Source organism: Suncus etruscus, chromosome 6 (assembly GCF_024139225.1).
Source record: "Suncus etruscus isolate mSunEtr1 chromosome 6, mSunEtr1.pri.cur, whole genome shotgun sequence".
Classification (NCBI taxonomy): Eukaryota; Metazoa; Chordata; class Mammalia; order Eulipotyphla; family Soricidae; genus Suncus; species Suncus etruscus.
The window spans coordinates 99,574,492-99,587,418 of NC_064853.1; the positions used below are offsets into that span (position 1 = coordinate 99,574,492).

At 36.7% G+C, this 12,927-nt stretch overlaps 1 protein-coding gene across 1 annotated transcript in view; it reads left to right on the plus strand.

The window, feature by feature from the left end:
- The first annotated feature begins 1,210 nt into the window (after nt 1–1,210).
- The window catches only part of LOC126011839 (endogenous retrovirus group K member 113 Gag polyprotein-like), a 76,815-nt gene continuing 65,098 nt past the window's right edge, over nt 1,211–12,927 (plus strand). Inside the window, exon 1 of the mRNA XM_049775612.1 lies at nt 1,211–1,298. Coding sequence (XP_049631569.1) covers nt 1,211–1,298 — 88 coding nt within the window. The remainder of the gene's footprint in view (nt 1,299–12,927) is intronic.

Genomic DNA, 12,927 nt, shown 5'->3' on the forward strand with positions numbered 1-12,927 from the left:
GTACCTAACTCTTTCTACAGCAAAAGGGGAGGGTTCAAAACACATCTATAAGGTCAGATTATATGCTTTAAGTGTGGCAATATAGGGCATTTACAAAAAACAATGCAGGTCACAACATCTTTTTGTACTAGCTCAGGGATCAGGCCCTCAGATCAAGACTTAATAAACCTGTCTTGGAAAACTGGTCAAAATCAGGAACCTTTTCATCAATACTTCAGCTTCTCATCCCAGACCACGAGAACTCAGCAGTTCAAAACTATTAAAGCCTGCCACTTCAGGAAACTGCCCAGAGAACTTGACTGTCCTTCCAGCTCAATGCCTTTATAAGATTAGGTCTGGTATAACAGGGGCATTCTCTCAAGGGTCTGTGGGAATGATTTTAGAAGAATCAGTTTAATGCTCAAAAGAATAGTAATTAACCTGGAGAGTATGGATTCTGACCAGGTAGGGGAAATAATAGTGCTTGTTTTAGTACCCACAGTCTGGACCTTCAAGGAAGCTGAAAGCTCAAATATTATTACCTCTTTATGGTATGCCTGGAAAATCAGAACACATGAGGGAAGGAGGCTTCAGAAGTACTAACTCTGAAGCATCTGCACTTACAGCTTTTATTACTAAGCTTAAAGAGAACATTCCAATTCAACTCTTGAAATTCAGGGCAGAAAATTTGAAAGGATGTTTGATTCAGGAGCAGAAGTATCTGTCATTTCTTTAATAGAAATTGGGCCCTACAAGATATTAAAACATTTGGGAAGGAATAGGAAGAGCCTTGCCTCCAAATTCTGTTCCCCAGAGCGCTATTTGAAGTGCATTGGGACCAGAAAATTAGCAGGTAATATTCATGCCTTCTAGTTTCTTTGAACCTATGGGGACATGGTTTGAATAAGCTATGGGGAGCAGAATAACACATCCCTCACCAAAACACCTCCCATTGTTATATCAGAACGTTTTCCTTTTTAATTTGGGCCACTGGGTTAAAGCAGTCAGAACCCATTTCCATTGAATGGAAATCTGGTGTTCCAATCTGGATTTTCCAGTGGTCCAGCCTAATATTTGAGGTACTTAGAAACTTTGTTGATAAATGGTTAAGGCTGGGATACATTGAAACCTTTTATTCTAATTAGAATTCTTGAGTATTTATTATTAAGAAACCATCATTTATCTAGAAAGTTATAACAATTTGAGGCCTGTAAATTCTCACATGGTATCGATGGGCAAGATGCAAAATGGCTTACCATCACCAGTAGCCATTCGAAGAGATTGGCCTTTGATAGCAATTGACTTAAAGGACTATTTTTGTAACACTTATAAACCTCCAAAAGACAGAAAAATATTTGCTTTTTTAGTTCTTTCTCTTAATAACAGGGCCCCTATGCAGCAATTTTAATGTACAGTTGTGCCTCAGGGCATGGCAATTCATCCACCATGTGTCAATATTTTGTTTATGTGGTTTTAAATTCAGCTTGTAAAATGATTTCTCAGGTATATTTGTTAGACTACATTGATGATATCTTACTCAAACTCGCAAGAAATTGCAATGTGTTTATGAATTTGTCACTAGCTGCTTGCAGGGTGTTGGTTTACCAATAGCCACAGAAAAAATCCAGACTTTAACTCCATTTCAATAATGGGGCTTTGTATTGGAGCATACTTCAATGTGTGCCCAGATATTTCATTTAATAGAACTCATTGGTGATATAAATTGGATCTGTCCCTCCCTTGAGATTCCAAACTCAGAACTCAGCAACTTATTTAGTACTTTAGAAGGAAATCTGGATTTAATTATTATTTAACTATTTTAAATATGGATTTAAATAGCCAAAGCTATTTAACACAAAGGCCCAACAGCAATTAAATTTTTCATAGACCAGCTTCAAAAGTCTTATTTTTCCAGGTCCATATCTGGAGAAAAGGTGGTGCTTTTAATTTTTGCAAACCCTCACTCTCCTATGGTTGATATTGTTCAACTGACTGTGCCTCTAGAATGGGTTTACTTACACAACATGCAACCATGCATGTTTGTGCCCTATTTGGAATTTATCTCCACTCATCAATTGAAGAAAATAGAAGTCATTGATAAACTAAACAGAAACAATATAAAAATCATTGGAGTCCCCAAAACCCATGAAGAATCAACAATAAAGGACATTATTTCAGAGAAACTTCCAGAGGTAAAGACTACATGCAAACAAATTCTGCATGCTTGAAGAATACCATCTAAAAAAGACCTGAAAAAAAGCACCCCAAGACACATCCTAGTCACAATGATGAAACCAACAGATAGGGATCAACTACTGAGAGCAACAAGATCAAAAAAGAAAGTTACATTCAAAGGAGCATCCTTAAGATCAGCAACCTGTCACAAAATCCCTAAAGACTAGGAGGAAGAGGAGGGATATAGTGACAAATTTAATGAAATGAATGCTTCACATATAACATGCACCTAGCCAAACTCATGTTAAGGTTTGAAGGAAGTATACATAGCTTCACAGATAAACAACAGCTCAGAAACTTTACGGACTCAAATCAGCATTAAAAGAAAAACTAAAATGTCTACATAAAGACAAGACAAACAGACAGACCAAACTTCTAAATAAAGAAGACACTAAATCTTATGAAAATTATCTCTCTTAATGGCAATAGACTAAATGCATTAGGTAGAAGACAGAGTGACAAAATGGATCAAAAGGCTGAATCCAACATTCTGCTGCTTCCAAGAAACACATCAAAAAAATAGAGACTAAAAATCAAAGATTGGAGGATAAACATCTAAGCAAACAACTCCCTTCAAAAAGCTGGAGTGGCCATACTAATTCTTTTTTTTTTTTTTTTTTTTGGTTTTTGGGCCACACCCGTTTGACGCTCAGGGGTTATTCCTGGCTATGCGCTCAGAAATCACCCCTGGCTTGGGGGACCATATGGGACACCGGGGATCGAACCACGGTCCATCTGCTTGCAAGGCAGACACCTAACCTGTAGCGCCACCTTCCCGGCCCCTGGAGTGGCCATACTAATTCATATGACACAAACTTTAGTCTAATAATACTTATAAGGGACTAAGATGGACATTTTATAGTAATCATGGGTACGTACAACGGGAAGAAAACTCATTCCTGAACATACATGGACCCAATAAAGACCAGAAAAATACTTAATACAACTGTTGACAAATCTGAAAGAAGACAACAATAGCAACAAAATAATACTGGGAGACCTCAACACTTTCCTATTACTCCATGATAGGTCAAACAGGCTGAAACCTAATAATTATATACTATTACTGAAAAGATAAATGAAAGAAAGAGGCCTAGTAGATGTATATATATAGGGTACCCTATCCCCAGAAAACAGGATATGCATTCTTTCCCAATGCACATGGGTTATTCTCCAGGATAGACTACATGCTGCCTATAAAACAATCCTCCATAACATCAAGGGGATAAAAATTGTACAGACTACCTTCTCAGATCACAAAGCACCGGAAGAAGAAGTGAACTACAAAGGAACACTGAAGAAAAATGTTAATACCTAGAAATTAAACAGCTCATTACTGAAGAACCAGTGGGTCAGAGATGAAATCAAAGAGGAAATAAAAAGATTTCTGTAAACAAATACAAATGAGGACATAAATTATCCTTTGTGGGACACAGCAAAAGTCACACTAAGAGGAAAATTTGTAGTTTGGCAAGCACAAATCAGGATGGAAGAAGGGGCCTAAATAAATAACTGAATGATGAGCCCTGTAAAATTAGAAAATGATCAACAAAAGGAACCAAACATAGGTAGCCAAGACTTCCCAAAACAAATGCCCAGGCTCAGATGGATTCACTGACTGTTCTAAGTAATTGAAGAATGATAATGAATTTGTATGAGAATTGTATTGAATCTACATGATAACTTAGGAAGAATAGTCATTTTGACAATATTGATTCTTTTATTCATGAATATGAAATACTCTTCCACTTTATAAGGTCATATTTTACATTTTTTTACTTTATTTAAAGAAAATACATCACATAATTGACATAATACAAAATACATTTATTTTCAGTTAAATGAGAACAAATTTATTTAAAAAAAGAATATAGGGGAGCCGGGAAGGTGGCACTAGAGGTAAGGTGTCTGCCTTGGAAGCGCTAGTGTAGGACGGACCATGGTTCGATCCCCCAGTATCCCATATGGTCCCCCTAAGCCAGGAGCAATTTCTGAGCGTATAGCCAGGAGTAACCCCTGAGCGTCAAATGGGTGTGGCCCAAAAACAAAAAAAAAAGAAAAGAAAAGAAAAGAAAAAGAATATAGGGGCTGGAGAGAAAGCACAGTTGTAGGGTATTTGTTTTGCATGTGGCCAACCCAGGAGGGACCCAGTTTGATTTCCAGCATCCTATATTGTTTCCCAGCCTGCCAGGAGTGATTTCTGAGTGCAGAGACAGAAGTAACCCTTGGGCACCGCTGAGTGTGGCCCCCAAACCAACCAATTAACCAATCAATAAACTTTTTAAAAAGAGAAAATGTGGGCTCAGAGAGATAGCATGGAGGTAAGGTGTTTGCCTTGCATGCAGAAGGTCTGTGGTTTGAATCCCAACATCCAATATGGTCCCCTGAGCCTGCCAGAAGCAATTTCTGAGCATAGAGCCAGGAGTAACCCCTGAGCACTGCAGAGTGTGACCCAAATCAACAACAACAACAACAAGAGAGAATATAAAGAAAAGAAGAAAGTTTAAAAAAGAAAGGAGAAAGAAAAAAGAAGAAAGGAAGGAAGAAAAAGGAAGGAAAGAAGGAAGGAAGGAAGGAAGGAAGGAAGGAAGGAAGGAAGGAAGGAAGGAAGGAAGGAAGAAGGGAAGGAAGGGAAGGAAGGGAAGGAAGGGAAGGAAGGGAAGGAAGGAAGGAAGGAAGGGAAGGAAGGGAAGGAAGGAAGGGAAGGAAGGGAAGGAAGGAAGGAAGGAAGGAAGGGGAAGGAAGGAAGAAGAAGGAAGGAGAGGAAGGAAGGAAGGAAGAAGAAGGAAGGGAAGGAAGAAAGAAGGAAGGAAGAAAGGAAGGAAGAAGAAAGGAAAGAAAAGAAAAGAAAGAAGGAAAAGAAGAAGAAAAGAAGAAAAGAAAGAAAGAAAGAAGAAGAAAGAAAAGAAAGAGAAAGAAAGAAAGAAAGAAAGAAGAAAGAAAAAAGAAAGAAAGAAAGAAGAAAGAAAGAAAAGAAGAAGAAAGAAGAAAGAAAGAAGAAAGGAGAAAAAAGAAAGATAAAGCATCCACATTCATTAAAATTATTGTATTTCCAATGAAGTCGTTAATACAATGGCAGAAGGTTTAGTAAGCTCTTATTATTAGCTGTCATTGTATTAAAAAGGTGTGTTCCTATAGGAATGACAGCATCAAGGAAGTGAAGTTGTCCAGAAATTCAAAGCACTATTACTGATACCATGACTTTTAAGGACATGGTCTCCGCTGACATGTTTTAGGTTTCAGCCCCTAGCATAAATATTTTGATAAAAGTTTAATGGTAAGAAAAGACTTATGTCCCTACTAAAGACAGTTCTCAGCTTCATTTGCCATAGCAAAGCATCATAGACTAGATGTTTAAACAAAGAAAATTTATTCTGGGTGTCTGAATCCCAAGGTCATAGTTGGATTCTAGTAGGTATTCTTGTCCTATCTTATAGAAAGTACCTTCTACTATGCACTCACCAGGCAAGGAGACATTTCTATTGCATTGGAAATTTGGTAGATAAAATTAAAAAGGTTCATGTTTTATTCCAACATAGCTAAATAGGTTTTAAATCAAGAAAATAAAGACGAGTCAATAGTTGGAACATTTTAATTAATCAAATTGAAACCATAAATCATTTCAACAAGTAAAAAGACATTGAGCTTCAACATATGAATTTTATCTAAAAGAAAAATCTCTTCTATTTCTTCATTTACTTATTCTATAAGATGATAGAAACACATTCTAAAAATAAATGCACCTTTAAATCAGTGTAGTTTTACAGAAGAAAATTAGTGACTGGGACAAGTACTACTAGTACCATTTTTCAATCTGGGCAATTCTAGCCAGAGTAAAAGAAAAAATGAGAGTAAAAAAATACATGAAAAGTGTTTGTCTTGCAGATTATAAATTTGTCTAACAGGAAAACACCTCAGATTCAACTATAAGTCTATTAAAATTATCTAAACTTATTAAGTACTATAAATTAATAAATAGAAATAAATAGAAACAAAAATTTGAAGCTTTTCTATATCAAAAGTATCAAAGAAATACAAGGAAAAATTATAATAGCAACAAAAAACATAAGCCATCTGAGGATAAACAACAGGAAATATGCAAACTCACACGGGTACATTTTAGAGCTCTGAGGGCATCAAAGAAGATGATGTTTCAGAAGAAAATCTCAACACAGAGGTTCTGGGTATATTGCTCTCCAGGATAACATATTGTACAGCAAACAATTTTATGCGTTTTTAAGGATCTTTTTCTTGGCATCTTGAAATTTCATAAGGAAGACCTGAGGTGGGACAATGCTTTATATTCACCGTGTTGAGCACTGAGTGGGCTCTTTCTGTGCAAAGATATTGTCTCTTCATTTCTCAGTAATTTTATTGATAGTTTCCCTCTTTCTGTTTTATTTGTTTTCATTTTTGGAGACTACATTTTGATTGCTGAACAATCAGTACTAATACTTTGCACTTCATCATTTATAGCAACAGCATAATATCTTAATCACCCCGTAATAAATCTATCAGAATTCTATGTGAGATGTTAACAGGGGAGACAATGACAAAGCAAGGCAGTCTCCTGCTCTAGATGTTTGAAAAGAACTTAGCTCTACCAACAACTTTATTTTGGATTTTAAGCTTGCAGAAATTTAAGAACACATATTGCCAAGTTTAAGCCAGCAAGTCTATGACATTCAGTTAAAGCCCACAGAAATAATAGATAAATTTTTGTTTACAAACATAGAAGGAAGTGGTTAGTACCAAATTCAGAATTTCATTTAACTTTAGGGAGTGAGGAAAACTGAGTTAAGTTCATAGAAACCTCTAATTCCAATGTGTTATAGCTTATAATAAATACATTACTAGACTTTCATGGTGGAGGCTAAGTTATTCTAGAGGCTAAAATGAGCCAAGTTACTCATTCTACACTCTCTAATTGCATTGCTTCTCATTCAGCCCCAAAAACTTACTCTAAAGAATTATCAGAAATTAAATTTTATTCACTACTTCAGAGGAGAGATTTCCTCAGTGTTGAAAAGTTTTAGTTAATAATAATTTTAATCATATAAAGCTTTAAAATTTAAAATGTAATTAGATATTAGTTGAAACATATAGAACTGAATTTTTCTTGCCTACAGCATCCCTCTTACTTCAGATTGTCTTCACAAGCATCATGAGACAAATCCTCTTTTGACATCACTTCTCCTTGAATTTCTTCTCCTACTCAGAATGTCCCTACCTATACTCTATTGGGACTATGTTTCTTGGTAGAATTTTTATTTTAAAGACAGTTTGAAACATATAGATTCATATTCATACTATTGGGGTATATTTAACTATTGGGGCATATTGGGGTATATGTATATTCATACATATTCAAGACTATTGGGGTGCTAGAAACTTCTCATAAGAAAGTGCAGGGGCACATGACTTTTTGCTTTTTCCCTCTTCGCCAAGAATTCTGAGCTAGCTGTGTCATATGAATAATGCTCACTGCCTGGGTTTGGGCAAGTTAGCTTCCCTGATCATCAGTTTTCTCCTTGCAAAAAGGGGAACAATTTTTAGTTTATAAGGTGGCTATGTGGGTTTAATTAGATAGTGCAAATAAAGTGAACTTTTCAAGTAAACCATAACTACTATTATTTATTTTGTGAGGCCTTTTGCTACAGAAATTAGGTGTTCTTTGGAGTGTTCATAAAATCTGTATTAACCCAAATTGACAGTTTTAGGCAATGCTTCATAGAATATTGTGGTATACAAATGCATTTTCACTTTATTTTATGATTAAAAATATTTCATGGAATGCACAAAATACTTTATCTTCATGTTTGCTTCTTGGACTGGGTACATAATTCTTTGTTGAAACTCTATTTACTCAGCTGTTGTATTATAGGGCCAGACTTCTTTAACTCAATTCTTGTAGGTAATCGACCTTTTTTTCCCTTTGCAATTTATTTGGTATTCTCCCTATGTTTCTGAATTTAATGATAAAATACCTTGTAGAAGCTATATTTTATTCTTTGGGAAACTGTTTAGATTATTTCAATGAATAAAATAATTATTTGTAGGGCCTGGGAGATAGCACAGGGAGTGGATAATACATTTGCCTTCCATGTGGCTGGTCCAGGATTTGATATTCAGCATCACTTGAGCCATGTTAGGAGTTAACACTGAGTGCAGGACTATGAGTAAGCCCTGAGCTAAAAAACAAAACAAGCAAGAAAACACCCTCATGATGTTTTAATTTAAAAAACATTCTAGTAATATTTGGGAGGTGGGTCAAAGTGAAACATAGCAGTAGGGTGTTTGGCTTGCACGTAGCCATCCCTGGACAGACAATAGTATCACAGACCGCAAAAAAAAAAAATCTTCTGGGGTCCCTTGAGAGGTGTGTACTGGGTTGGCCAATGGGTAACAGAGGCCAAGGAAACAAGTTGGTTTCAAGCTCTGTTCCCTTTTTTGAAGGCACAAGGTGGAATACTTATACTCAAATTCTTTCTTTTCTTTTTTTGGTTTTTGGGCCACAACCTGTGCCACTCGGGTTACTCCTGACTATGCGATCAGAAATCCTCCTGGTTTGGGGGACCATAGGAGAGGCCTGGGGAATCAAACCGCAGTCAGTCATAAGATAGCATGCCCAAGCCAGACACCTTATGGCTTGCACCACTGCTCCGGCCCCTCAATTTCTTGACAATCATAAGGCTAATTTACAAAAAAAAAAAAAAAAAAAAAAAAGGCATAGGGCTAATTGTTTAAGGTATATTTCTGACTCAGGATAGTTTCTTTTGAGGCTGCTTCTTGCTATCAGTAGTTTCTCAGTAGCAAGGTCAATTGAGCATTGTTTTGGTTTTATGCATACTGAACTGGCCTGGAATGTTAACTCTTACTATGGCTGCACATAGTCTAAGAGCAAAGTTAGATTTGAAGGTGAGTAATTATTCTGTAAGACTAAACTAAATACAAATACTTAAATCTATGCAAATGTTCCTTATAAGGTGTGTGTATATATATATATATATATATATATATATGAGTGATTTTTAAGAGAGGCTCTAAGAAAAGTGAGTAACAATAATAAAAAGTGATTAATAATTAGATAAAGAATATTTGAATCATGTAAATTTTAAATCTGAGTAATCTTAGAATGTCAGCTGAAGGTATGTCTCAACTAATATTTATGCTACATCCCTTTATTTCTGAATGCCTTATGAACAGGCATTCAAGATTTTTACAGGGCCCTAATGCCTATGAGTACAGGTTATTTTTTGAAGCGTCTTTTCTTTTATGTCTTTTTTTATTTTATTTAAAAAACTTTATTACATACATGATTGTATTTGGGTGTCAGTCATGTAAAGAACACCATCCATCACCAGTACAACATTCCCATCACCAATATCCCAAATCTCCCTCCTCCCCACCCAAACCCCGCCTGTACTCTAGACAGGCTTTCTATTTCCCTTGTACATTCTCATTATTAGGATAGTTAAAAACATAGTTATTTCTCTAACTAAACTCATTCCTGTTTGTGGTGAGCTTCATGAGGTGAGCTGTAACTTCCAGCTCTTTTCTTTTCTGTGTCTGAAAGTTATTATTGCAAGAATGGCTTTCATTTTTCTTAAAACACATAGATGAGTGAGACCATTCTGCATCTTTTTCTCTCCCTGACTTATTTCACTCAGCATAATAGATTCCATGTACATCCATGTATAGGAAAATTTCATGACTTCATCTCTCCTGACAGCTGCATAATATTCCATTGTGTATATGTACCACAGTTTCTTTAGCCATTCATCTGTTGAAGGGTATCTTGGCTGTTTCCAGAGTCTTGCTATGGTAAATAGTGCTGCAATGAATATAGGTGTAAGGAAGGGATTTTTGTATTGTATTTTTGTGTTCCTAGGGTATATTCCTAGGAGTGGTATAGCTGGGTCATATGGGAGCTCGATTTCCAGTTTTTGGAGGAATGTCCATATTGCTTTCCATAAAGGTTGAACTAGATGGCATTCCCACTAGCAGTGGATAAGAGTTCCTTTCTCTCCACATCCCCGCAAACACTGCTTGTTCTCATTCTTTGTGATGTGTGCCAATCTCTGGGGTGTGAGGTGGTACCTCATAGTTGTTTTGATTTGCATCTCCCTGATGATTAGTAATGTGGAGCATTTTTTCATGTGTCTTTTGGTCATTTGTATTTCTTCTTTGTCAAAGTGTCTGTTCATTTCTTCTCCCCATTTTTTGATGGGATTAGATGTTTTTTTCTTGTAAAGTTTTGTCAGTGCCTTGTATATTTTGGAGATTAGTCCCTTATCTGATGGGTATTGGGTGAAGCGTCTTTTCTTACAGGTGCTAGTTTTTCCAAATGTACTTTCTATGAGTACAGACTGTTTTTCAAAAGTTCCTGTAACAGCAGACAGCTTTTAAAAAACCCTCACTGTGGTAATTAGAACCTTTATAAACTTGTTACCTTCTAGAACTCAGGATTTGTTAATTTAGGGGATGTAGAACTTCGGTTCAGTTCTCCTCCCCACCCCCACCCCCGGTGTCCCATATGGTCCCTCGAGCCTGCCAGGAAAGACTTCTGAGCACAGTGCCAGAAGTGACCCCTGAGTGCCACTGGGTGTGACCCCAAAACAAAAACAAACAACAAAAGTAAAAATTAAAATTAAAACATTCTAGTATTTTTAATATAATTTTTATTTTAATTATAGTGACTTACATATCGTTCACAGTAATATTACAGGTACATATTTACATTGAATCAGGGGAATTCCCACCACCGAATTGTCCTCCCACATCCGCTCTCATCCTGCCTCCCATATCCTCCATTCTCCCGACAGGGGCTGCTAGAATGCATGGTCCCTTCTGTGTCTAGTTTATTACTTAGTGGTCTTATAACTGTTTGGTCTTGGTGCCTCCATTACTGCCCCCTCTAATTGGGAGGTGGGACTAGAAAGTTCAATTTATGTGGTTTTGTTTGAGGAAGAGAAAAGTAATATAATGGGGTAAAAATCGTCTACACCGACTATGAGCAGAGGCTCTTATTATTCTAGAGGCTCTTATTATTCTAGAGGCTCTTATCCTTGGTTTGAGGGAAAAAGGGGAAAAAAAGGTGAAACATCACAACAGTTCAAAAAGAGTAATCAAATAAGATATACAGTGAGCACTGCAGCAATAAAAATAGGCACATAATTGCCATGGTCGTGGGATAGGAAATATGACAAGGTGCAAAAATGAAGAAGAGAAAAGAAGAAAGAAAAAGTAAATATATAATTTAAAAAGTGGACAACTACTTCAATATCTACCCCAAAACAAAGAAATCGACAAAAATTAGATAAAAAATTAATTAAAAAAAGAAGTATTTAGTGTTTTTTGTCTCTCCCCCCACTCCCGCATAGGCACAGTAAATATTGGGGTCATCCGAAACTGGAATCCCCTTGGCCAAAGAGATACAGGGCTTCTCTACCCTTGGAATATATTGTCATGGGATTATCTATTGACTCCTTTCATGTTCATTTACTCTCCCCTTGGTGTTTTTATGAGGTATAGAAGACTTCTGCTCCGATCTGGATGATAAAAACAGACCTCTAAATCTAGAGGTCTCAGTCTGTGCACAGGTCAAGGAGTGGAACTTATGATGAAGACTTTCTTTTTGATTTTAGAAGTTCTGTTTCCTCTATGTCATTTGAATCTGTCTTCTGTGGTTAGTGGTCTTGGCCCTTGCACTGAAACTCAGATGGAGCCTGGGATATCATCTTTCGTTATGTTTCCAGAAGACTCATTCAGTTGCAATTGCCTCAGTCAGGACTCTGGAATTAGAGGTCATGATTGTTGTACAGGACGTACACCAAACCCTAGACTAGGGCTTTCTTGTTGGTCCCAAAATACATACTGCCCAGTCATGGTTCTATCAGCCAGTCATCTGTAGATCACGTTCTTGGCTTTTGCACAGCCCATAGTGTGATAAGTCTTCTGATTTTGTTATATCATTAGTTGGTAAGGTAGGATACTTGTTTTATGTCCATTTGTTCCCAATTTCCTCGTTATCAGGATATCATAATAGAGCTGGCACATGTTGGAGTTCGAGTAGTATTCAGGATGTCCAGATGGGCTTTGGTTCCTGTAACTGTTGTGAAGAACTGTGTCGATTCTATGTCTGGGGTTTAGGATTCAAGTCTGGATGGTCGGTGTCTAATCTTCTGGACTCTAAGATGGATCAACATGACATATTTTCAAGGTGGGAGATTCCCCTGTATTGTAAATAAGTATGAGTTCTTATCCCTAGTAGATAAGAGCTTGTTTATATACGTGAGATTTTTCCCTTTTTTAGTGTGCCTTTGCAGGAAGAAATGGTGCTTCATTATATTGCCGGTGCATTTGGGGGTGAAAAAAACAGAGAAACAAGTAACACACCCAAAAAACATAAAAAATAGAAATAAAAAATATATATTTGCTCACATATGTATAGTGAAAAATGATTTTAAGTAAAATGAAATAAAAAATAAAGAGGTAGTGTTATACAGGTCGTATACTTATGATGGAAGTATAGGTTTCCCCATTTCCTTTTGAAATTTTCTTGTGGGGGGTGGGTTCCCAGGTGCCTTTTCATCGCACACCCTGCCCTTCCTGAGATTGGTAAAAGATTTGAGGGAGGGGGGGTCTTGTGTAAAGTTCTTGCATTGGGAGTCCTTTTAGGGCAAAGACTGGTATCCAGCAACAATCCACGTT